Source organism: Neolamprologus multifasciatus, chromosome 13, assembly GCF_963576455.1.
Source record: "Neolamprologus multifasciatus chromosome 13, fNeoMul1.2, whole genome shotgun sequence".
In the NCBI taxonomy this organism is placed as follows: Eukaryota; Metazoa; Chordata; class Actinopteri; order Cichliformes; family Cichlidae; genus Neolamprologus; species Neolamprologus multifasciatus.
In genome coordinates, this window is record NC_140451.1 from 27,954,649 (window position 1) to 27,982,495 (window position 27,847).

Genomic DNA, 27,847 nt, shown 5'->3' on the forward strand with positions numbered 1-27,847 from the left:
GTTCAGAGATGCTCTTCTGCACACTTCAGATGTCACGAGTAGTTATTTGAGTTTCAGGCCCGTCTTCTCTGGCATTAACACAGACGGCTGTGTGGGAAAATCCCAGCAGTTTCTAATTTTCTCCCCCAGTTTGGGCTTTGAACTCACTGGAAGACTTTGATTTAACAGCGTACCTTTGGGAACAGACTCCTGTGACCCAGAGAGTTTTTTTTAAGCTTCCTTACAAAAAACCGCATTTCTGTTTAACATCATTAACAAGAAAGGACCACACACACACACCACTCGTGTTTTGATTCAGCTGCACTGGCTAAACGTTTACAGTTTGTTTTTACAGCCTTTCATGGATCAGCTGCGTATTATATTACAGATCAGCCTCGAGGTCGCTGTTGTCATCCTCCCAACTATTTTTTTTTTAATATTGGTATATCTTGCTTTGCATGTGTGTATCTTTAGGTTAACTCCTGCTTTAAAATGCTTGTTATAAAAAAAAAAAAAGTGACTTGAGGTTTAAAAAGCATCAAGATTTTTTGTAATCAGACGTGATTGATTTTTCTAAATTCTCATGTACATCCTTAGAAACCATAAAATCACATAACAACATCTACAAAACCATTAAAATATAGCTTTATTGAAACAATCAGATAATGTTAAAGCGATCACATTTAAGTTTGCGTGACATACAGTACATACAAACATCAGGCACAGATTTGGTAATCATCTTTGACTCGTGCAGGCAGCGAAAAGCGTCTGGAACTCACATTAACCAAAGTTTAAAGGAACCACAAAAAAAATAAATCTTTCTGTGGGTTAAAAACAACACAGATACTCCACATAAACTCTGATTAAATAGAAAAAACACACAATGAAGGAACAGCCACGGGCCTCGTTACATTCAGCTGAATTTCCTTCATGATCCCCAGCTTGGACACATTCGGGACATTCAGGCCAGAAAAACACTGACTGTTCAAACTTAGATAAATTGTGCAGCTCTTCCAATCACCAAATTCAACACCCACACACCTGTAGACAATCATCAACAATTAGAAAGCGATGTAAACAGTTCAGGCAGCCGCGAAACTACACAGCGAGGAGAGAGTGCAACGATTAACGGCATGTATGTCAGCAGTGACAGCGCTATGCACACAACAAGTGAAATATTAAATAATCCAGAAGCATGAAATACACGTCTTTCAGGTTCTCATCTTCTCTTTTTAGTGTTGGTCTTATCCTGCATGAACATGCTGAAGTTCAAAAAGAAAAGAGAAAAAACAAGAGACCTGGTGCGATTGTCTGTAGCATGATTTCCAAATGTCACATAACGGATATACGAAGGATGTAGAGACTAACAGAGATAATTAATAAGCCGATGCTTGAAATAAATCAGGTGGTCGGCAGTTTGGGAGTCGTGGGATCGCCACTGTTTACAAAGCTCTTGCAAAAATGTTTTTTGCCGCCACCCTGACCAGCAGGGGGAGCTCTAACAGAGACAAAGTAACACCATTACCCTTCTGTTCTCAAAAGCCACACCAGACTCAGTTTAATCATCTCAAAGATTCAGACTGAGGGTGAATACTTTTGCTGACCTTAAAACCCCCCAAAAAACCAAAAACAAACAAACACACACATTCCTGACCTTTAATTATTAAGCTTCCTAAGTATCTCATGCTGTGTGCGAGTCAAGCATCTCACCGTGTCGTGCACACAATACTGCTCAGAAGGAATTTTATGAAATATGAGGGAAAGGTAAATATGTGCAGGACGTCTCTTGTCAGGTGAATGAAGCTAAACAGCAATGAGCTAAGCATCAACTTTTAAATAAAACACAAGTTCACACACACACTTTAAAGCTTTCACCAACACACAGGTCCCTTAAGAGTCTCTTGCAAAACCCACGGACACTTTAATCAAGTAACAGTTTGTGTATGTACGTGTACAGCCTGTTTTAAAGAATCTAGACTCACTCAGGTCACAGTAAAGCAGCATTTATCCTCATTCAACGCTTTCCCCGGGCACATAGCAAATACTTCACGCTGAAAGCTTGAAATGACACACCTGTGAAAATGGACTTTGGGCTTTTGTTAAACCTTTTTGAACCTGAAGCTGATTTAGACCAGCATTTGGATTTCTCTAAGCCACAACCGGCCGAGCTGCGGAGAGCGAGGCTAGACATCCCTGTCTCATTTTAATTGCTCCAACGTTGATCAGCCACACCAATTAAGGGAACTGCTAAGGACAACTGTACTTTTAAGAAACCCCAAAGGTGGCTTCGGTAAAAAGACCTGTCCTTTAAAAAAAAACATTTCAGCAGGTGGGTTTAATGTTGTGGCTGACTGAGAGCAGAGTCTCACCGGTGGAAACTGAGGAAATGATGTGAACGAAAACTCTGAGCTTTAGAGTCGTGAGTAAATACTTCTGGGAGTGTGGTTGGAAATAGCAGCACAATCTAAGCCTCCAGCTATGACTACGAGGTTCACCGGGAATGCAGGAACCACTGTTTTGCAGTGTTTAGAAAGCAATCAATTGCTTTTACTCACTTCAATAACCTGACCAGCATGTTATAGCTTTACCAAACAGACCCTTGGCTGCCAGGCAGACACTTTCCAGCTCTCATTTATTTAATACAGCATTGAGACACTTTGTGGTGGAGGCGACAGTGTTAAAGCACATAAAGGCCATATAAATAGCTGTGATATAAATATATGAACTCAAAGATATTCACGTTGGGTGAAGCTCCTTTGAAAGTTAAGCAGAGTTAACTCCTCTGTGGAATAGAGCCATAATACAAAATGTGAAAAACCGGCGCTGCCGCGCCGCCCTCATTTTTTCAGGCCACAACACTCAACCAGGCGGAAGATCCGTGTGCCCATCGTAGTAATATCTTAACTTAAAGCTGCCAACTTTGAAAGTTTACACCCTGTTCAAGTTAAAATATTTGGCCCTTTGGCCTTCCTTGTGATCTATCCTGACATGTTTTCGGACTGACTGCAGTCACTGGCAGGTCAGGTTGGGTGTACTGAGCCAGGCCCAGATCTGGATCATCTCCTGCGGGGTCCTTGGGTGAACCAGCATTAAGCTCTTGTAAGCGCAGGGGTTCGACCTGTATTTCTCCTCTATGTTAAAAGTCCTGAAGCCTTTGTGCTTTTCGGGGGCCAGCCCCAACTTACGAAGACACATACCCGTGTAGACGTCATCTATTGGGTACAGCGCTACGCGCTGAGATGCATTATGCAGGCGAATGGCGATGTCGCCTGAATAAAGGTAGCCGCCTCCTCCTGCGTACGGTGGGTACAATCCAACATACATGCTCTCTGGTATGAAGTATTTGACCCTCTTGTCTCGGTGGGGCCCCGCATTCGTGATCACATCGCCCACAAACAGGTCCTTGGCTTTGGGTCCCGAGAGCCCCTTGAGAAAGTCCATGATGCGGTAGGTGTTGACGAAGACGTCGTCGTCGCCTTTGAAGATGAATTGGGCGCCGGAGCAACGTGCCTGGATCCACTCCAGGAAAAGAACTTCTTTGACAGTCAAATTGAAAAATGAATCACGGAAATCCCACTGGATGATGTCTTTATGGCGGGCGTTCTCAAAATGCAGCATACCAGACAGATCTGGGTGGTGGTCTCCAGGTGTTGCGTTACCAAGGAGGAAAATGGTAACTACTGTCCGATTGGCTAATACGCCTGCTTTTCCCCAGGACTGGCGGATGGCCTGGCGGCGATCAAAGTGAGGCACCAGCGATTTGACAGCCAGCAGCAGAAACGGTGGCTCCTTGCAGATATCCAGCTGGTCCATAATGATCGGGTAGGAGCGGCAGCGCATGTAAAGCAGGAAGTCCTTGAAGCGGGGCAGCAGGGAGTTGTAATCTTTTACCTGAGTGGTCACCCTGAGGTTAGGCTGACAGACGTTGGAGGTCAAACTGGTGTCATTGAGCCACTCAGGGATGTCGCTGCTGTGGTTCGTCATGAAGATGTGATTGCTGTGAATGTCCAGAATCTGCTGCTGGCGGTTCCAGTAGGCCGAGCTGGGAGCCACTTTAGCCCAGAAGCGTTTGGAAGGGATAAGAATCTTTTGATGTCCACTTTTGTCTTGGTTGATGTTCCGCGAGATGATGATGAAGATAAAGAGGTTGACCATAGTCAGTGACACCACGACCTTAAGCCTCATCTTTGGCAGCAGCCCCATGACAGATTACCGCACACGCCGACACCTGTGCAGACACGCAGAAGAAGAAACAAAGACTTTAGTCTTCACCACAAACTGATCTTTAGTTTTCAGCTTTTACTTGTTAATATTCTCAAATCACTCAGGTAATTTCAGGTCAGAGGAAGCACGATGGAGAACCGTTATCTATGGTGAAACGTGCAAGTTTACAACTTCCCTCTGTTGAGAAACAATAGGTGGAAAAAGGAAGAGAAGACACCTCAACCACACTGACAAAACGATCACATGGAAACCCCCGTTTGTGTTGTAAGACGTGTAAAACTATGTCAGAATAGTTTGTTTATCCAAAGCAACAGCAAGATTACGTATTGATCTGATCAAGAAGGTCAGAGGTCAAACTGCTGATAAGACTGAAGCACAGTGGTGTCATCTTCACACTGAATCACTTGACTTTTCACAGGTTGACTAATATGGTGTATAATAATGCTTTGTTTGTTTGGCTGTCATAGTTACTTCTGAGTGAACCAGCATGTTCACTCAGAAGTGATGGCTGTGCTTACCAGTGAGGGTTAAACTGATTTCTTACAAAACACTTAAAAACTTCCCGTAAAACTTATGAGGTGGCATGTCTCCATTATCACCATAAGCAAATCGCAGGTAGGGTAGGTTTTTTTCTTGGAATAATTAAAAACAAAAAATACTCCTCATACGACAGACACAAAGACAATTTAACTTTGAGCTACCCAACTAGATCAGCAATCATCAGGCCTTGTTATTTTGTTCACTTTATCTGTGAGCCTGAACTGATCTAATTACCAAGCTGCATGTCCAGACCAGTCCAAACTAAATATGAGAAACCAATTAGCAAATGATCTGCTTGGTGTAAGGAGAGTTCAAGTTTACCACATTAACTGTCGGGATGAAGTACAATAAGGTAGTCTGCCTGAAATCACAGCATACACCTGCATTTCCACATCAAGTTTACTTGTTTACTACGTCAGAGGGCAATTTAACGGAAGGCAAACATTTGAGGATTCATTGTCATCCTCTCTGCTTTTGTATCCTTTGCTCAAACCAATAAGAAATGAGGACGACATGTGAGCTTGAACAGACAATACCGTCCTTTCAGGAGGCTCAGCTGTGCCTCAGGTTTCTGTTTAGTCACGCTTTCCCCTCTGAAAATGTCCTTACCTGGAGTTCCCCTCACTTTCTCAAGTTTCCTTTTTCCTGCAGACCAGTGAAGCAGCCACTTTAACGCAATATTTTCATCAAGTTATTGATAAACTACATGTTTTGGTACTGCTTAACCATACTTGTGACAAAGTCTAACCGAGTGAATGTTTTCACTGTAAGGCTGCACACTTCTGGGCAAATTTCTCAATCTTAACAACACTCTGAAGTCATAAAGACTAAAAGTAAAATAAAAAGACGACTGGATAATGATATAAGATTGCAAGCTCTGAAAGCCAAAAAGGGCCTGCTCATCTGGGAGACATTAGGGCTCATTTAGGGGAAAGTGCTTCTTGATCATCTCAGTCAGAAAAGCCGCTCCCCAGCATTGTTTTCAATCGAATAATTTCAGTGATTTCAATGAGATAAAGACTTTTGCTGCTGTTATTTATTGTTAAAAATCAAGCGCAGCCTCTTCTTTTCAGCCTTTTGGCACGACTGATGTGGCTGTTTGCTTTCACTTTCCTCTCCTGCGTCTGCAGACATCTCATCGCAGAGCTTGTGGGACAGACAAGACACCGAGTTATATTTTAGGTTTAAGAAAATCCCGTTGTAGCATTAAAGATTACAGGACACAGGATTTGTTTGCTGTCAACCAGGCACAGGTAGGTTACGAGGCACTAGTTTGTGTTGCTGGGGATTTTCATTGTATCTGAAAACTGTTTAGTCTTTTTTTCGAAACATTTGGGTGCAAGGGTACTGCTCATCACTGTGTTTAGAGGTGGTGTAGGTGTTTTTAATTCTAAACAACTTACAAGAATTTAATTTTGCCTTCACCCGTTTCCACCAGGTTTTGAATGTTACTCCCTTTAGCCCCAGACAGCCGAGTCAGGACATTAAGACTTATTTATCTTCATTACAATTATCAATGTAAACAGCTCAAAAAGCGGTGCGAGCTCTGCCTGATGAGCTAACAGATCTGAACTGCTCCCTGGATCCTTCCTGCCTCTGTATTGTGTTGCTCTCTCAGCCTCCTAGCAACAACTCTCCACTGCTGCACTCCTGTTTGCTCTTCTTTCTCTATTCCGTGAGCCTCGTTCACTCCTCCTCACTCTGCCCGTCTCCATCAGGTTTCCTCTGTTCCTTTGAATTTGTTCTGACTCAACGCAGGATAGGAATACATCACACTTATCAGTATTATATCACCAAACAGACAAGCATGGACTTATGCTAGTTTTCCTTCAATCTCCTCTTCTCCCTTACTCTCATGGAGAATTAAGCTTTCCCGTCCTCTGCATCCCATACAAACAAGATCACTTCTGGGAAAAGAGTGGGTGGGTCGGTGGGGGAGGCTTCTTAAGAAGAAAGCTAAACAACATGTAGATGAAACCACAACTTCTGGACCTGTAATTAACCACCAGTAGTCTGCAGCTAAATCCACGCATACCTGCCTAAATCTGGCTGACCATCTGCATCTGGTTTAAGACATTAAACTCAGTCATAGTGTTTCACATCGAGGCCATTTTAGCTGAAGTAATTAAGGCATGTTGGTGGTTTGACACACAAATATAATGCTTCTAGCTGTCAGCATTAAAAAGACAAGGTCTACACTTGTGGTTGACACTCACACAAAAACAGATTAGGCACAGTAAGGTCATGCACCAAACTTTAAGCTATAGCTTCAGTTCTTTTGCATTCAGTAAGTGTTGTTAGAGCTGACTCCAGCTTAAAGACAGTTAAAATCAGTTCACACATGGTTTTCTTAATCTTGAAATATATATTAAATGAAAAACAAAACTTAAAGATGTGGAGGCACTGGAGGATGTGGAGATGTCTGGTCATGGTTAGTTCCTGACTTGAGTGCATTTGACAATAAAGCCTGCCTTGAAAGGACAGCTGGCAAGTTCTGCTTCCACCACAGGAGGTCTGTGGGTGAAGACTGAGTGACAGCCCTCCTGCTTCTGCTGGGACCACTGTGTGTTTTTCTATGTTAGGTTGCAGTTTCCTGGTAGGTAGAGTTAATCAGTGCAACTGGGAGCACCTGGCCAGTTTCTCTCATTTTACACAACACATTCGATTTATTAAACACTCATCAAACCAGTAACACTACTGACTAACAAACTCATAATGTAACTTGAGGTTTTTGGATTCTTTGGGTTAATAATTCATATATTCTGGTTTAACACAGAATCTCTCTCATAATTTGTTTTGGCTCATAATGTCTTCATTATATTATGATACGTCTTTCCATGCCTGCGAGCCCACTGAGGTCCGCTTCGGCCTGAGTGACTTAAATCCCATCAGACAGTGGGTGCAATGGTCCACGCCTGCCTGTTCTTTTGGGACTGTGTGGACTCTTCCTACTGATCTACATTACAATCAACTATCTACGGCAGCAGACTTCAAAGTATAACAGGAATGACTATTCGGCCGTCGGCCCTCCAGATGTCTGTGTCCATGTCTGCAACACAGTATAAGCAAGGCATAAGCTGGACTATGACACGGGCACGCTCACCACAGGAAGTGTGAGAGACCTCGAGTGATCCGAGGCAAAAATCAGCTGCAGACAGCTGTTACACAATTCTTCTACCATTTCTTCTATGGAAAACTTATGAATTTTACTTCCTCTGGAGCTCAGTGACCAAAGGCTTACTTATAGGTACACTAAAGGACGAGTAAGTTTGAAGATTAAGGGGCAGGGGGGGGAAGTGCAGTGCTGCAATGGCAAGAGGTGAACTTATTTATTACACAAAAAGACATCAGAGCTTCAAAGCAATAGAAAAAAGTCACTGTTATCATGTTTCATAATAACTGGAAGCAACTGAATTCAATTGTCTGCCACCCACCAAGTATGCTGGAAAGCTGTCTGCAAGTGAACACAACTGACTGATGGCCTTCTTGATTTGATTAATCTAACTAGATCTCGTTACCTCATAAAACCTCATCAATGTATTATTTTTAAATGGACCCTCATTTTAAGGATATTCAAAAACACATTTAGATCCAGAGCATAAGCAGTGCCCCAAGAAAACACAGCATGAGTCACATCCTGTCATCACAGGAAGCAGTGCACACCTATACTTGTTATGGTGCAAAGTACTCCTAAAAATTACAAAATAAGCGGACAGAAAGTTTTATTGTATTTTTTTCTTAAACCGACTGTATGCAGAATCCATACAGAATGAGGAAAAAAAGTCTAATTATTAATAAACTAATAATAAGAAATAGTCTCACTGTGGTAAAAGACAGCAATGGAGCATAATAACGGTTCAGGCAGAGATGAAGAAACGCAATGTCAAACATCAGCAGTGGCGCTTTTATTGCTCACAATAAACCGTTATGGCTCTTCTTTTGCAGAATTCGTTTGACTTGGCTTTAAAGATATAGGCTAATTATACTTTATTTAGATAACGGATTCCAAGACAGTCAGGCTTCTTTTACACAGATACACTTGACTACTTTGATTCAAGTCAACCATCAAAAAATGCCAATTAAAACCCTTTGTGGTATGATTAGGATTTTTTGGGGGTTAAAGGACCACACATTATACACTGAAACAATAGCATGTAATCTATTTTTTATTCCATATAGATACAATTTGCCACCATCGGGACAAGACCTCTCTGTGTGTACTTTACATGTTCTTTACATGGTTAAACCTCTCTCCATTATTCATTAACTTTATGTTTATCTATCATGAAGCTTGTGGCGACACCATATGGTCTCGGGTAACAAACAGGTCTGTGGGATCGTGATGAGATCAGTAATTTACCAGAATACACTAGACTGTGTTTGACCAGTGTGGCTTCCACCTGATAAAAAGGTTCACTGAGGTAAGCCATCCCACCTGAGTGGGGGATGGGTGTGAGACACTACAGAACAATGGCAGCTTGAAGGGCTGGGTTTGTATGCTTCTTAGTGGACCTTAATAGCTTTCATGATTATGTTTAGATGGCTTTAAATACTATACTGTGGAGAGAACCGATGAACAATGCACCTTCCTAAAACCTTAAACTTCATGTGTAAACATAACAGAATATAGCTATACAGACTAAATGAGAGTCTTAATGTGACAGACATGCCAAGAGATGCACTGCCTATTCAAAACATTTCCACGACGCACATTGTGTGATCTTACCTGTGCAGGTGAGTGGGCCTCTTCAGCTCTTGTTCTCCTGGTGTCTCCTCAGCACTTTTACCCCATACTTTTGTGCACTGTCTGGGGACAACAGCCAATGGGGAAAAGGGATCGGGAAGGGGAGGAGGCAGAGAAAAGACTGAATCTGCAAATGAGAGAGAAAGAACCCAGGTGTCAATACTGAGGAAGAGAGCATGAGGACAAAAAAGACATCAGTTCTAATGTTACATACTGAAAGCGTGCTTAAAGAAAGAACCAATAACCCTGATTTAAATACAAGATGATAACTATATCTATATTAGTGTTTCTAGTAGAAGAAGTGGTGAAGTCTGACCCCTGTGAGCAGTCATGATTGGGTGGGAGGGTGTATACAGCTTTTAATAATAAAATACAGTTTTATGTGTGATATTTGGAACAGATGTAGATTTGCTGTGAATGAAATTAAAACCCTGGTGTCAAATTTCACAGTAAAACAGAACTTGGTTTCATTTAATTTCACTTCAGGGAGGTTCAAACATTCTTATGATTTATTTTTGTATCTTTTCATGGTTTTCATTTTTTTTTTATTTTTAAGTTAATAATTTTCCTGACAAGTACTATGACTAAATCTATGTGAAAGCAACAGAGCTGGTTTCCAGAGGGAGTGCTTTCTTAGTACAACAATTAAGTAATTCCCCGTGTACAGTATTCTTACTTGAAATGCAGATCCTAACTTCATGCTGCATATAAACATGGCACTCTGATTGCCCAGTGGTACAAAAAGTGGTTCACTTCTTAACAGGGTATAGTGCTATGGCAGGTTATGCTGCAAACCTATTTAGAAGAAGTGCGCTGCCACTTATGATCAACATAGCCAGGGTTTCTTTGTGTTAGCTGACTTGACAAAAAACAAAAATACTGGCCACTTCCTGTGCTACCTCTCAGGCTCCTAGTAGACACACTTATATTATCGATTTCAACATCCTATGTCACCCTTTTCTCAAGTTTTTGCATTCACAAGAGTTTCAGAAAACCTACTCTAACCTTTGACCTTTACGCCAAGATCCCTGAGATTCAAACTCATTTGATATTTTTAAGAAGCACACCTATGGTATCAATTTGAAGTTCCTATGTTGCCTTGTTCTCGAGTTATTGCATTCACAAACTTAGGCGCCAGAGAGATTTGGTATCATGACAATGGTTTTAAAAATTTACCAACTGAGCGTCAATCAGACATTATCAAAAGGAACAGATGATAGATACAGACAGGACAAAGTCTTGTGAAGTCTTGTGATTTGACGTCCATAAATGCTGAGTGATTCAAAAATCAAGCAGAGGAATTTTCTAATCTGTGTTCTATTAGCTGCGGTTCCAGAAGTGTCAGAGAAACAGATCAAGCAGAAAACATTAAGACATTTTCTGCATCACCAACTGAACCGATCTCCCGTGACAATGTGACGCACAGTCTGCATCCCTGTAACTTTATCACTGAACTACATTCAGTGGTGTTTGTAACACATGACTGAACAGACTGCACGTGGAACTTCTTCGTATAGCAGCAGATAATGTCTATTACACTTAGAGCAGACCGTAAATTAAAAAAACAAAACAAAAAAAAACATCAGTGAGTACGTGGTGTCTCAAGCTAAACTTTGAACATAACCTGATCCTGACCAGGTTATGTGTTCAGAACAAGTTGCCATAACGATCTAGCGAGGTAAAAAAGAACACTGAGTTTAAGCTTGCTAACCCATTTAACTTTACAGCACACCTCTCTGCTCCGGTGTAGGTTATGTTCCAGATAAGAGACCAGTGAGGCGCTATATGTATTTATTTATTTATTTTCTTAGACAGAAATGTTTGCATTTTTCTCTGAGCACCAATCAAGAAATGGTCTTAGAAGCAACTTTATATTTTATTCCCCTCTATGTTGCAGGAAATTTTATGATAATTTGACTTTCCCATATATTCAGTAAAGTGATAAATTAAATGTTTACAGTCTGAGCCTGAGTTTATCTGATATACAGTTTGCCTAGAGGCTAATCACACTTACACATTTGACTAATATTTTTACATTTGCTGCAGCTAAAAGAAAAAGGATAACATCTCACTAAGCAAAACAAACAACATAGTTTATTAACTTATTAAATTGTCCAGCTGACATGTCAGATCCTTTCATGCACCGATGACATACTGACACGTTTGTTAAGTTAGTAATTTTTACAATACTTTTTTGCACACTTTCAGCACCATATACACACACTGTACTTCTATAATCGCATACAGACACACACCATGACCCCCCTACCTCAATTGTTAATCCTTAATGTTTAAATTCCATAAAAATTTAGTTACTGCCACAAAGCTCTGGAGGCTGGTCACTCAAGTGCAGGTAAACATCTGACTGACAGCAAAGCCATGAAACAGACTTCACATTCATGAAAAACAGTGCAGACTATTATCACCATCTCACTGAAAGACAGGAGGGGTTGCTGTATATAACAGAGCTCTTCTCTCCACAGAAACTGGACTTTGTGCTGTTCAGGACTAATACTCATTTTCAGTTTTAGAGATTTGTTTGCTTGTTAATATTTGAGCTTACCCAAGGTACTTTTCCTTCTTAAGAGTCCTTAAACCTGAGCTTCTCCTCCTTACACAGACATGCCGTTGCGTGGATGTCTGCATAAAATCATCTCTCAAAGCATTTTGACTTTAAATTGTGTATGGGAGCAACAAGCAGGATCTTAAATAAACTTGTACAGTTTGTTTTTGTTAGATAAGTCTCTCACAAACAGAAAGAAAGATATAAATATAAAGAGAAAAGTGAAACACAAACACACACACGCAATAATAATCTACTGCTTTTGCCAAAGACTGATGTAGAAAGTTCGTTTTATACAAACATGACTGGGTTTTATTAATCATTAAACCGCCTGTGTGTGCTGGTTAGATATGAGAGGACAGCAGATAGCAAGCATAGGCAACCTCTTAACGAAACAAACTGAAAAAGCCACCGGAGGATAGCCAAACAATTAAAATGGAGTTAATCATCGAAAGGAACGCCTGGCTTTGTTCCATTTCCGTTGCTTCTCGTGCTTTCCATTGTGTTTGTTTGACCATGCTGAGAAACTTTCCTCTTTTCTTTCCTGTATATGCTCCTGTACATAAGTTATTTAAGTCTAAATAACAACAGTTTGTTGGGCAAAAAACTAAAAAAACCTCCCAAAACAAAACTACAATGCAAGAGAACAATGCAAAAGAAAACGGTGCAGTTTTCCTATTTAAAACATTTTATAGCCCACGATCTTAATGCTAAAAATTAATTACAGAAACCAAACACATTTTTGGGTTTAGATTGTGAGTCTTAGAGGGCGTCTAAAATGGACATAAAACATATTTTTGCAGCTCTGGAAATTTCCCGAGTCTCTAAAATGCTGAAAAAGGCAACACAAATTTCAAAAGTGAAAAATCAACACACCCCTTTTTACTTTAAGAACCTGTCTGACCTCTCTTGACACCACTGAAGCTGACATCTCCAGTCACTTCTGTCTCATTTTACTGCCGCTAGGCTTTTCGTACAAACTGCGGATGAAAACGCTAATTACATTTTTAACAGTGAGGTTAAAGCAACGTTAACTGCCATTACTAATCAGATGAATGCACAACTAATGAAGCTCCACTGATCAGCCACGCCCTTCTCAACGTAAAACTTCAGCAATTTTAGGAACTCAAAAATGGGAACAGAAAATGTATCTAGGGCATCCTCTTCACTAGCTGGTTAATATTTGTGGGCTTGTTTTGCAGCAGGTCTGGTTAGCACACATGTCCTACACACTCACGGTTGCAACCCTCCCAAAGTTGTGTGAAACAGGTCAGCAGGGCAGAGAAGCCAAAAAGGCTCAGGCTGCTAACTGCTGTGTGCGAGTGATAACAGATAAGTCTCCTCCACAGGCCACGTCAGGTCTGTGGACAAAGTTCAACCTTCAATTGATAAAGGCTAAAAAAAAAATTCTAACCATTTAGAGGAGCATGCACCTGACTTAAGGGGTGCTAACCCATTTACCCAACTTCCCTTTAATTTTTTGGACCGGTGTTTATGCTGAAGGTAAAACGTCTCGTCTCTGACCCACTTACAATATTTTGGTTTCACATTTAACGATTTCCTCTGTGGGTGTTTCCAGTGGCAATGCATCGCAGTGAAAACTGGCCATCAAGATCTGGCAAAGCAATGGGCAGGTCCCAGTTTTAAGTTTTTCCTTCTAGAGCGAGTGGAGTTTTCAGCATCCTCTGGATCCAAAACAGTTTTTCCACCACATAAAGAAACTGAGCAGAAAACCTGTTAATGACTTGAGGTGACAGAGCCACTGTTCTTGATGTACCTCTCTATGGTCTACTTAATAAATTCAACAACAATAAAAGTCAAGGAAAGGAACGCAGCAGCCACCCATACCAAGCTAAAAATGGATCTGACTGGAACACTGTCACACATTTTTGTTTAAACAAATGTCCCATGAAGCTATACAAAATGAATCTCGGGTTATATAAATAAAGCATGATAATTACTGATGATACTCAACAAGAGGATTACTGCCTGTCCCCAGTCAGGATCATGTCAAATACATTTTGACAGTATGCATCTAGAAGTTCATCATTTCCTTTTATCTCTCTGACATTGTATATGCCTAATGCATTATGTAAAGCACTTTGAATTACCTTTGTATATGAATCATCCTTATCCATGGATTGTAAATTGTTGAGCAGACTCTCTTCACCTTTGTAGGTTGAAACTACCAAAGATAATTCTTCATACAAGACTAAGATATTACTGTACGAAAAATGTGGGCCTAATGGGGACACGGTGCAAAGAGAGGACGACCATAAATAGCCTGAAGGCTGCAACTTAAAGAGGGACTGTCTGAGCTGGAATATATCCACCAAATGTCATGCCTCCGTCTCAGAATTTTCCATTGATGTGAGACAGTCTCCTAATTTTATTTGTTGGTTCCGATCGCTGTGTTGGTTTTATTAAAATGCAACACATGCATAACTAACCTTAGAGGACATTCTGTGAACAATCTCCCATTCATCTTCATCAGAATTACTATAAAACCACAATAACAACCTAAATATTTCAACCTAGAGGTCCCAAAAAATTGATTCCGTTCATGATCCAAGTTAATTGGATGAGTGACAAAACGTTTCTCCCACTGAAAACTCTACGTCCAGACAAAGAGAATCAACCTTTAGGGTTTTACTTACCTCGATGATTGAGCATGCACCGAGACAAGCGAGAGGTCCTTGAAGTACACAGGGTGGGATTAAGTTCCTGGTTTTGTACATGAGACCCACCAACAACAATCCTAAAATAACAAAAGCCCAAAAACTGAACTAATATCAGGAACACTAATTTCCTTATTCAAATATGGCTATGGGGTGGGTTCTACACGGCGACGAACAGCTCTCAAGCTCTGCACATTTATTCTCAAAACAACCTGAGGAAATGTTCTTTTTTTCTCCTAGTAATGCTAAAGTGACCATTTCTAAGCTACAGTATAGTGATGGGGAAATGAGAGACATTCACTGCCTCACAATAGCACTGGAACTTAAAATAGACTGGAATTTCTCATTATCAACAAATACTTGTGACCCTGGCTACACTTAGGCCACCTGCTAGTCATTTGCTCACACTCAGCACTCACTGAATTTAGGTAGTGTCACTCCAGCGTGACCTGATGAGCAAAGATGCAGTGCACTCTGCAAAACGAATCATAAACTTCCAGTCTTTAGAGAAATGCATTGACAAGACCCTCCCTGCAACTATGACAGATAGCCATGTTTCCACTGAAAGGCTAATTGCAAATAATGACAGGAACTCCTTGAGAAAGACAAAGAGATTAACCGAAGATCTCTGTTTAAAGGGATTATAGTGTACATCTTAAACATTATAAAGCTTGTAAAAATGAAGTGAGACATCCTAGAAAGTGTTTGCCAGTAAGGGGAAAAAAAAACGGTAGCTTTGTTTACAGAAATTATGCATCTGATGCTAATGCAGCAAGAAAGGAAATGGACTCTTTAAGCTGATCAAGTGACAGTGTTATCACATCTCCTGAGGAAGACGATAAAAACGAGTAATTTTGCACCTGCACATTTAAATTGTGAAGAAAGCGTGTATGGATTCAGATGACTGCTAAGCCTTAGTTTTAACTCTACATTACACATAATTAAACACCACCAATATCTCAAGGTTTTCTTATAAATCTACCCTTCTCTTCATCCCCTGATAGTTTTATTAAAGCCACTATTCAACCCATGTTATTATGTGCGTGCCAGCACAGCCACACCCACCTCGCCATGTACACTTCTCAGGCTCCTAACATGACATGGTGAGCTGCATGCTTTTTTGCTAAAAAATCTTTTTGAAGCCATTGCATTGTGCATGCACAACTTTTCTTTGTGTCAGATGAGATCAGAATCACATTATGATAACAAGATTATAGTTTTCCATGTATAATTAAATAAGGGGGAGAAAGTCCATAACTCAGATGTCATTAGGCTGGAATCCTTGAATGACCTGTGATATCGAACCCACTTTGAAATATACGGAAGACCTTAAATCCACCTAGGAACAATACAAATGACAAGCCATGTGGTCTCAACTTGAAAATATCTGTCTGGTTCTTGTGCATTAGCGAAGTCCTATAGCTGGTATTGCATCTACATAGTTACTATAAATGGCTAAATGGATACAGATTCTTAGGAACTGAGGCCAGGAAGTTGTTATGTGGTAAAGACAGGAAGCACAAAGACAATGGTTCACACAATGACTGTTGTCAAAAGGGAACTGATGTTTTCATTTTTAAGTGTTTTATTATTGATCATTTTTAATAATAGTTTAGATTTTCCATAAGATTCACCAAGAAACAATGCTTGTAAATTAATTGGGTGACAAAATAGCCACTGACAATTTAGTTTCCATTATCTTTTTTATTTTGAGTTTGTGTGAGTTGCTGACCGCTCATATGTTGCCCAACTCCAGTGTTCCTGTTACCAGACCGCTAAAAGCTACCTCATGACAAAGACTTAATGGAACAGGGGAATACAACAGTAACAAGATTTCATTTAGGATGCAACAATTCACATTTCCATTGAAAGTAACAGCTTATAATATGAACTTACATGCGTTCATAACCACACACTGGAGAAGATGATACATTTTCCAATGATCTTTTATCAGTTTAATAAAGTATTACTCTAACCTTCAGTGAATTAAACCCTACTTACAAAAAACAACAACTTAAAAATCGAATTTCTTTTGCTAAAAAAGTGGGCATCAAAATCTTTACTTTTAAAAGCGGACAACTATAAACCATCAACAAGAACTATGTTGTGAACCATTAACTTCAACAGTAAGTTTTAAACTTAGGAGATTTAGTGAAACTACAGACACTATTAATTATGTTTAAGGCTAAAAATAATACTTTGCCTTTCAAGTTACAAAGTTTATTTTCAATGTGTTCGGAGGGTGAAAACAGCAGAAGGAAATTTAATTTTATGCATCAACTAGCTAGGACTACACAAAGATTAATGAGTCCAACAGTTAGGGGTATACGACTGTGGAACTCTCTTCATTATAATCTAAAGAATTGTACAAATTTACATTGTTTTAAAAAGTCTTACATGTCTAAAACGATAATTCAATATGAAGAATATGAACCAAATTGGAGTTAATTGAAGAAGGACTTTTTTTTCCCCCTCTCTCACCTTATTTTATTCTATTTACTTATTTTTTCTCCTTGTTATTATGTGAAATGGTATATTGCTGATTGTAAATGTGATGTTTGGTGTGTGTTAGGATCTGGAGATAAATGTTAGTGTGTTCCTTGGTTTATGGTGCCCACTTGCACTATTAGTTGGATTGCAGATAGGGGCAGGGTTTAATAAGAATATTTTCTTCTTCCTGCTCCTTTTCACGCATTGTTGCAGTGTTATACCGAGAAAAAGCATGGTTTGTGTGTATGAAAGGACAAAACTGTTAAAACTGTTGAACCAAGTGTGAAATAAATCAATCAATGAAATGACATGAAATGAAAACGCACCTTCAAACTTTCTCCAGGTGGTTTTCATATACAAATAAAGCCAAGGATACAAAGCAGTCTAAACTTTAACTTCGAAAAATGGCTCGGCTTCTTTTAGAGTACTATTGACAGCATAAACGTAGGACCCGGATAAAGACAAAGTAGTACAACTCAGTTGGCTTAGGCTGTAGACATATCCACTGACTGAATGGAGCTATTCTAGAATTTAACCTGAGTGTGCTGGAACAGAACTACCACCATAAATGCAGTCAGAAATACTGTCTTTAGTTTCCTCAGTGTGCCATCATCCTGCAAGTCATCACTTACATTAAGGCAGTTCTGTGAGTGTCCTGGCTATTATACTGGCAATACTGGCATCACTTTAGTTTTCCTCCCATTATCATTAATGTCTTTTTAAGCCCACTGATGTATTTGCCATATTCTGGAGCTACCACGGACTGTAACATTATGGATTAATTCTGTCTACTCAGTAAGCTGTTTTTAATGGATCTTGGGAAAAAGCGGCAGCCAAGCAATTTATAGCTGGTGCTAAGTTGTGTGCAAATACACATCTCTTCATATTAGTGATTAAGAAACCCCAGTATTGTGAAACGACTCCGTTTCATGTGACGGTTATGTAAAAATTTGAACAAGCAGCCATTCCGGAATCTGTTTGAGCAGTATGTCTCAACCTTTGCGGTTTAACGGGGCTAACATTGAAAGGTTGCTAAAGGTTCCGTTGTGAGGCTGATGTAAGGAAAAGGAGAAGAGGCTTGTGTGTTTGATTTTGGCAGTCTTGTGCAGAATACAAAAAGTCAGACAAGTTGAGCCTGGATGCGCAGAGAGATCTGAGCTGCTCTGCCACTCTATGACTGACTTTATGGCTCACTCCACCGTGAGTTGATTCCACTTGTGGGTCCAATATACAGTGGGGCAAAAAAGTATTTAGTCAGCCACCGATTGTGCAAGTTCCCCCACTTAAAATGATGACAGAGGTCAGTAATTTGCACCAGAGGTACACTTCAACTGTGAGAGACAGAATGTGAAAACAAAATCCATGAATTCACATGGTAGGATTTGTAAAGAATTTATTCGTAAATCAGGGTGGAAAATAAGTATTTGGTCAATAACAAAAATACAACTCAATACTTTGTAACATAACCTTTGTTGGCAATAACAGAGGTCAAACGTTTACTATAGGTCTTTACCAGGTTTGCACACACAGTAGCTGGTATTTTGGCCCATTCCTCCATGCAGATCTTCTCAAGAGCAGTGATGTTTTGGGGCTGTCGCCGAGCAACACGGACTTTCAACTCCCGCCACAGATTTTCTATGGGGTTGAGGTCTGGAGACTGGCTAGGCCACTCCAGGACTTTCAAATGCTTCTTACGGAGCCACTCCTTTGTTGCCCGGGCGGTGTGTTTTGGATCATTGTCATGTTGGGAGACCCAGCCTCGTTTCATCTTCAAAGTTCTCACTGATGGAAGGAGGTTTTGGCTCAAAATCTCACGATACTTGGCCCCATTCATTCTGTCCTTAACACGGATCAGTCGTCCTGTCCCCTTGGCAGAAAAACAGCCCCATAGCATGATGTTTCCACCCCCATGCTTCACAGTAGGTATGGTGTTCTTGGGATGCAACTCAGTATTCTTCTTCCTTCAAACACGACGAGTTGAGTTTATACCAAAAAGTTCTACTTTGGTTTCATCTGACCACATGACATTCTCCCAATCCTCTGCTGTATCATCCATGTGCTCTCTGGCAAACTTCAGACGGGCCTGGACATGCACTGGCTTCAGCAGCGGAACACGTCTGGCACTGCGGGATTTGATTCCCTGCCGTTGTAGTGTGTTACTGATGGTGACCTTTGTTACTTTGGTCCCAGCTCTCTGCAGGTCATTCACCAGGTCCCCTCGTGTGGTTCTGGGATCTTTGCTCACCGTTCTCATGATCATTTTGACCCCACGGGATGAGATCTTGCGTGGAGCCCCAGATCGAGGGAGATTATCAGTGGTCTTGTATGTCTTCCATTTTCTGATGATTGCTCCCACAGTTGATTTTTTTCACACCAAGCTGCTTGCCTATTGTAGATTCACTCTTCCCAGTCTGGTGCAGGTCTACAATTCTTTTCCTGGTGTCCTTCGAAAGCTCTTTGGTCTTGGCCATGGCGGAGTTTGGAGTCTGACTGGTTGAGGCTGTGGACAGGTGTCTTTTATACAGATGATGAGGTCAAACAGGTGCCATTCATACAGGTAACGAGTGGGGGACAGAAAAGCTTCTTACAGAAGACGTTACAGGTCTGTGAGAGCCAGGGATTTTCCTTGTTTGAGGTGACCAAATACTTATTTTCCACCCTGATTTACGAATAAATTCTTTACAAATCCTACCATGTGAATTCATGGATTTTTTTTTCACATTCTGTCTCTCACAGTTGAAGTGTACCTCTGGTGCAAATTACTGACCTCTGTCATCATTTTAAGTGGGGGAACTTGCACAATCGGTGGCTGACTAAATACTTTTTTGCCCCACTGTATAAATAGAAAAAAAGGAATGAAATTCCAGACAAATGTTATAAAGGTACTGTTTTACCTGCTCGGCTCTTTATACTTTGCCATATGTGAACAATGTTAATTAGAGGTGGGAATCACCATACATCCCACGATACGATATTATTGCAATTTTTTAAAAATATTTTGCGATATTCAGATTCTGTACATAAAGGTAAACTTTATCAATATTCATTTTATCTAATATCAAAGTCTCGCACTCAGTCTTTCTCTCATTTCAGTTTTATTGTTGACAAACTGAACGGTTTGTATTACAGTCTAGTCCAACTTAACTGAATGCAACCATCTGGTACAATTATAGCTATTCTGAACTATGCAATTTGTGAAAACTATGCAGCCCCTTCAGCAACTGAAGAATTTGAAAGTAAATTAAAACAAAATATAATTTTACATTAAATAAAAAAGTTTTAAACTTAATTAAAATAAAACATGTCTTAAATTAAAATAAGTAAACCGTCATGTTTATTGCTGCCAAAAAAAAGTTAAACACATTTGGACAGTGAAGGAATGTCAGGATTCTTGCTCAGAAAAAGGATCAACATGCTCTGAAGTCGGAGCACAAAAACCTTTTTTGTAACAAAATATCGATTTCTGCTGTCCCTGTATCGATACATTATTAGCAAACAAAATATCACGATACTACACAGTATCGATTTTTTCCCCCACCCCTAATGTTAATTGTAATTTAGAACTCTTTTTCCTGGCAAAAGATGTTCAAGGTTTTTCCCCGGCTCAAAAAGCACAGTTTTGCATAAGGCTTTTGATTTCCCTTGATTTGTTTTTGTTTTCAGATCACTTGAATTTGCCCATTTCCGTTTAGCTTGAGTGTCTGGTTTCTTCATTAGTCCGTTTAATTATCACGATATTAAGAGTCGTTTCAGAATACATTTTACAATACAAGCCTTTCATGGAGGCAGTTAACGCACAATCACGCCAAGAATCACCCCAAAATCGTGCAAAGATATATTTACCAAATTGACAAGACAATGAAAAAATATTTTACTTTTACTTTGGAGTGTGTACACCCCCCCTCCCCTGCTATAAAAAATATTTTATATATATATTTAGTCATTGCTAGATGTTTATTAAATAATGAGTAAACATGTGTACAAACATTTTTAATCACAGCAATGCTGAGGTTTATTTGGGGAGTTGGAACCTGATTTTTTCTTTTTAATGTAAAAGAAATTCTGTTGTATAGTGAACTAACTAAAACTTTATAAATACATTTTTCCCCATTTGAAAGAAGAGCTTACTGGTGGTGTTATGTTGACCTTCATATAAAATCATTTGAATAACTGAGAACAAAATTACTAACTTCTGTTGAACAAACAATGCCCACGAAAGGTTTGCTTTTGATGTTCAGAAACTGAAACAAGTGGTTGTGTGCATAAGTGACTGTGGTCACTTATGCACACATCTTGGCATTACTGCCAAGTTACAAGCTTTATAGTGTGTAAGAACCAAAGAAAAACAAAGAACTCCCCCAAACTCTCTGGGTGTTGGATGTGATCATGAATATTTGAGAAAGAGCAATGTTAACACCGTCGGGTAGCAAACAAATGAACAACATTTAGAGAAACTACGTGATGTAGGATGTAGAGAAATACCTTCTTAAACAACAGAAAATATACACTGCATTCACTGTACATGGGCACACGCACCCCAAAGACTTCTTCTGGGGATAAGCAGTGTAACAAACTTACAGTGCGTGTGCTTTGCTAAGTGAACATTAAGCTGTATAGCTGATCAGGCTGTGACTGGCTGTCTAAATGGGGCCTTGCAGATTTCTGTGTTAACGATAATGTGGTTATAGTACAGATCTATTGGGATGCCACCATAATTAGCACCACCCCTGGGTATTGCCAGATCTCCAGTTTCAGGATGTGCTTAAATTAATGACCTTGAAACAAGAGGAAGACGGCTGAAAAGCCAAATGTATGAATTCAACTCAGAGCAAAAAAGCAGCATATGCAGCAAATAGGGCTGTTCGATATAACGATATATATCGGATGACGATATAAAAACGTCTATCGTTTCATTTTACGCTATCATTTGTTTCGTGGTGTCGCAAAATAAACTGTTTACGGCAATATTTTTTAATTGTTTTGATGGTCACTGTAGCGGCTATATTAATTTCCTAAAATTCTCTCTTTCTCTTATATTTTATATAACCACACTATGGATGGACAAGCGCCTGTATTTATGCGTTGTGGTTAGCAACAACGACGGTAAAACCATCGCGTGTCCGCTTGTTTATGTTCCTCATAAACCTTTCACAATAAAGCTCAAGATCCTGTTGAGACTTTTCAAAATAAACTGAATCACGTGAAAGAGTCGATTATTTTTACGGATGAGAAGTAAAAAAGAGCGGCCAGGTGCTAAAAAATAAACCTTAGACTCAAACGTTAGAACAGGCTTGTGTAATAATTACTCACAAAGAAAACGGCGGCCGTTATAACTTATGTCTAAAAATGTATCGTTTCATGCATCGGTTAAAACACTCGACTCCAGCCACATGACGCACAGCTGGAAACACTTCCCGCAAGTTGAGCTGCCCGAGAGTCACAGAATTTACAGAAAATGTTACGTTTTTGTGATTTATATCGTTATCGGGACGATAGAATTCTTATATCGGGATATGAGATTTTGGTCATATCGCACAGCCCTAGCAGCAAATGTACTCCTGTGCTTGTGTGATCTCTCTCCACTGTAGTATATGAGGAAGAAACCCTTAAGTAACATCAAGCCTAAAGTAAATAACCCTCACTCCTTTCCATGTTCCTTGAGCCACTAATTTGCTTACTACCCATGATGTCTGTATATTTGTCTGTCTGAATATTAATGAAGAATTTGGGTGGTATGGATTAGATGAGGCGACACAATAATCTAGGGCTAAGGTCACAAGTCTTCAATTAAAAGGACACTTGAGTTTGTTCACTTCCTGCTCCGGAGTAGACATGAAAAGAAGTATCCTTTTAATTGGCCATTTATGCAAATAGCCACTGGAAGAAACTATAATAAACTCAAAACAACCTTCTGTTATATTTCACAACAGTGCAAAAAAAATGGAAACAATAGTCATGTGTGGCTATCTATAGTGCACATGGGATGAAGCCCAAACACCTAAAAGGAAACCGTAACAGTTCCTCACCCTCCACAGAGAAACAATGACAGCTGTTACTTGCGGAGGACACATATACTAAAGGAGGTACCCTCACACTTTCTTAAGTAGTTAGCTATCTGTCTATTAGGCTTCTTCACCCGTGGATGGTCTCCAGCTCCACTGTATTGAACTCCTTAGTGTTACAGAAGCCTGCAGTCGATATTCTACCAAAATGGTGGAGTAGGACCTTTTTAAACTACTGGATGAAGGCCTGGGGGCTGCCAAAAATAGCAAACTGATCAGTCTACAAGTAGGAAAACATAAAGAAGATGAGGTGCTGTTTGAATGGGGAGAATGAGGACTTCCACACAGTACAACTGAATGCAATTTTCTCCTCTGAAACAAATGAAATAATTAAAATAAATTTTAAGATACACTTCAGTGGCCTCCGAAATAAAGCCTGTGTGAGAAACACTGCTGTACGAAAATGTGTTAATAAATAGTAAATATTAGCAGAGCTTTTCCTCCCTTAGTGATGCAGGTCTGTACTGTGATGGTATTAAAGACCGACTTAGCAACACAAACAAAAAACAGTCTCACTCAGATACAAAGGTCATTCGTATTCATGAATGTGTCTTTGCGGTTATTCATATTATGTTCTGCAACAGGCAAAAACTAGGTTAGAAAAGGTACAAAAAATATATTTAAGAAAAAAATGATTTCTGTTTATCTTTATGAACTTTTTTTCGGGCTATATGATAACCCAACGGGCGGGGCTGAGATCGATTTTGGTCGCCCGACCGGAAATATTGCTAGCTCCGGGACGTCGGGCTAGCGATTTTGCGAGCCCTGCGTTTGGTTCTTTAGCTGTCAGAATTGCTGTCTGAAGGCCAACAAAGATACCCAACGGATTTACTTTACCAAGCGGATCATCACGGCCATTGGGCCATTTGATTGACCTTTTTTTAATTAACTTTTTAACTTTAAGATGTCACACGGTGTCCATTTTTGGAATTATTGTGATTTAGTAAATAATTAATAAACAGTCACTTGTATAGAACGCCTTTTACTGTCACTATACACTTGTACAATGAGATATAGAGCATCTCCTACTCAGTGCAGATAGCTACGATAGTATCTCATTCATGAATGATTAAACTAGTTTTACGCGAAACCATTAATCAATCACATTTCACACAGCATTATTGTCACAGGCCAAAGTTGGAAAAGTCACTAAGGGGGTAAAATTTGCTGGTTGACTGGCCAGGTTTCTCCCTCAGGTGCTGTCTATTTGGAGCTTAAAGATGAATGACAGTATAATAAACTGAAATTGTCAGACTATGTTTTTAGAGATATATTTTCAGACAATGAAGCCAAGATAACAAACACTGATAACATCAGTGTTTGGGATTCTCTGTATTTTTCTTTGGCTGGCTTTTCACTTGTCACATTTATGTCTGTGAATGATTACGTTTCATGTATACTTTAATGCTGATACAGAATTTAGATCAATTGTACAGCACACTGTCGTAGAAAAATTTAGATTTTCTAAGAGAAAATATCAGCTCTACCAAAATGAATTGATTAGACAGGTTTCTGCTGACCTTTTGAGTCCCTTTTTATTTTTCTTACTGTATCCAAATCAGTATGGGCTACACCCCTGATCTATAGTACAGCAATTTCAAATAAATATCATAGACTGGACAGATGTAATTATAACAACATGTTAAAACTAATACTGTTGATTTTGGCGCCTTTATAATCATTTTATCCGCTTTGTATTCGTAATTCCGTAACAGACCAGTCAGAAACTTCACCATGACTGATAAGGAATGCTCATCCTAAGTGTGGTTTGGATGTTTCTGTCTAAACATAGCACTGGTACAGGGCTGACGCACACACATCTGTGCAGAAAAACCCTTGGAAAATGTTGCTCGTGTGATTCAGAAATTTGATCATGAACTGCATACACAGCAAAAAAAGGCAGAGAACAGACAGAGAAGGAAGAACAGACAGTTATATTGGGAACTTTTTGTTTGTTTGTCCAGGTTTAACATTAACACCAAGTTTAAAACTAACTTTCCTCTGTGCTACTTTTACAGATTGTCCAAAGCAGGGAGGTCAAGCTCATTTTTAACTCAAGGGTACATACAGCCCTAGTTGATCATAAGTGGATCACTTGTTTAATCACTTAATGATAACCTACATGTTTGTGAAATTTCAACAGTGTATCTCCGTATTTTCACATTCATAGGCTTAAAGGCTTAAATTAGGTCCTATTTACTCCAGTTCCTATATGAAATGCGTTGCAGTACAATTAAACACATTTTTTGGATTTTTATTCATTCCTATTTTGAAGTTATAATAAGGGAAGAATGTGTTTACAGTGATATGCGACTTATTTTCAGGGCATCTTAGGCTGGTCAGCAAGAAAGATTATTGAACTTTTTCTATGTTGATTATTATGCAGTGATTTTACTGCTCAAACTTGGCTATATATGGCTAATAAAATAAATATTGACAAACATTTCCATCTTTAAGGTTTAAACAACATGCTGGAATCTGTAAATATATATTTTTTTAACTTCCCAGACACTTTCACTCCCAAAGACTGCTGGCACAGCTCACCAAGAATGAAAATGCATTTTATGGAAAAAATGGATTTTAACCCTATTTAGTAGCCTAAACTGAACTGGGTAGTGCCCCCCTGGCCACATGTTTTGAAATCCCTGCTCTACGCATTCGATGTGACATTTTTTGACTGAGAATAGCTACAAAAATGTCTTACTTTAGTTTCCGATTCAGTCACTTCCAAGAGCCCGAGGTGCTTTCAGTCTCGCTCAAGTTATTGTTAATCATAAACAGATCTTTATATTTGATAGGCAGGTTAAATATTTACTGCATTTAACCCCGAAACGGGTAAGTCCATTAATTCATCAAGGTTAGTCATTTAGCCCTAAAGTAGAATAATGTTGTATTTTTAAAGATAGTACTGCTTTACAAATACCACGGCACTACGTCTTGTCATAGTCTGTTCTTCCTACCGCGTTTCTGGTTTCTTTCTTGAGTTTTCCTGAAAAGGAACAAACACTTTACATGTACAGTCCTGTTCCCCGAGTAACTCGGACTTTCCTGGAAACTTGGGGTCGGTTAACTTACTATGAGGATCTAGTTCAGCTACTCGATATGACTGTTACTCCGGACAGGTGGGGAAAAATAAACTCTGTTGAACTCACTTGCTTGGCAGTCAGCCTAGAGACACTCCGACAGCGGCGAAATAGTGAAATAAATCCATCACGTGCCGTTCCCGGTGGTTAATCGTCGTCTGTTTACCGAGGACCTCCCGTGTTTTCCCTCCGCTAAAAGCCGAGAGCTGCTGCTTATCGCGACTGGTCTATTTTTTAACCGTCTCAATTGTGACTGCACTCGCGGTCGCGGCACCTCCCCAGACCACGCCCTGTACAGTGACGTCACCTAGCGCGCGCTTTATAAAGGCTATTGCATTATTGAAAGGCTGAAATTGTCGAGGCGTCATCATAAAGAAACCTTGCCGAGCCGAAACCGGTTAGGCGACAGTAATTCTTCGAGCTTTAATTCCAGGGAACCAGACTTTCCTGTAATGTTTTGAAGTGCTGTTGAGCAATAGTTCCGGAGGTTTTCTGAAGGTCTCTGGCTGCTTTTTCAACCTTTTTAGTGCCCTGATCATTTAAAGAGGAATGTTTTTATTATTTGTTAACACTAACTTATGAATTATTCAAGCATAAAAAGGCAGCCAACTGGTATGAACCAGTGTTGTGATCTCTCTGTGTGTATTATCATCAGTTAAACATTTTAGTTAACTAAAATAAAAATAAAAACTAGACTTTTGGAATAATAATAATAATGATAATAATAATAATAATGTGTTTATTGAGACTTTTGATATTTACAGTACTGTTAGTCTTGCCTCTGGCATCCACACAATAATACCACATTTAACACTGAAATGAATAAAACCTAAAGTAAAACTCTTAACCGAAAAAAGAAAATTCACTTTGGAAACTAACCTCAGTTAATAATGCCATTACAGATGATATAGAGGCTCTTTCATGAATACAGGTGTGCCTTGGTTATATATTGTCATATGGTCATTTGTAAAGTTTGCATATTCATTATATGCAAACTTTACAAAATCACAAATGCATACTGTATTTGACTTCCACATTAAAGCTTAAACTCTCATCAGCTGTGCCAGTGTCAAAGCCTTTGCTCCTGTGGAGAGTGTGGTAGTGGCGGAGCAGCTTCATCTTGTGTGATGGGTGTGTGTCCTCCAAACAGCAGGGGGTCAGTAGCCATTCTGTCTACTCTTAATGACTGGGACCAGGACAATGGAGCTCTGCTGTGTGGTGGACTAGGAGGGGTAACAGAGCCACAGCTGGTACTCCTATGAAAAGAATGGACATCCAGACTGTGGTCATAAATAATTAACCAGAGGACACACAGAAGTTTATACAGATGGAAGTACATGCTAAACCTTATTGACGTTCATAAAATATATCATAAAGCCAACTTGCTTTCAGCACTTCCTCGAAAGCAGAGGTAATTAAAGGATTGTAAAAAAAAACAAACTCTTGAAGTGAAATAGCAGTCTAGTTGCAGACAGCAATAAAGT

The 27,847-nt window shown here is 39.6% G+C and overlaps 1 protein-coding gene across 1 annotated transcript; it reads right to left on the minus strand.

Moving 5' to 3' along the window:
* Positions 1-602: 602 nt before the first annotated feature.
* b3gnt2b (UDP-GlcNAc:betaGal beta-1,3-N-acetylglucosaminyltransferase 2b) lies at positions 603-26,629 on the minus strand. Its single transcript, XM_085182650.1, has 3 exons — positions 26,433-26,629; positions 9,470-9,614; positions 603-4,207 (listed from the first exon to the last, which is right to left on the minus strand). The coding sequence occupies exon 3, from the start codon at positions 4,180-4,182 to the stop codon at positions 2,989-2,991; it is 1,194 nt and encodes a 397-aa protein (XP_085038776.1). The 5' UTR covers positions 4,183-4,207; positions 9,470-9,614; positions 26,433-26,629; the 3' UTR covers positions 603-2,988.
* Between the last annotated feature and the right edge of the window lie 1,218 nt (positions 26,630-27,847).

What these genes read in the sequence shown, in the direction of transcription:
- b3gnt2b (XM_085182650.1), bottom strand. Translation starts at nt 4,182, where the DNA reads ATGGGGCTGCTGCCAAAGATGAGGCTTAAGGTCGTGGTGTCACTGACT.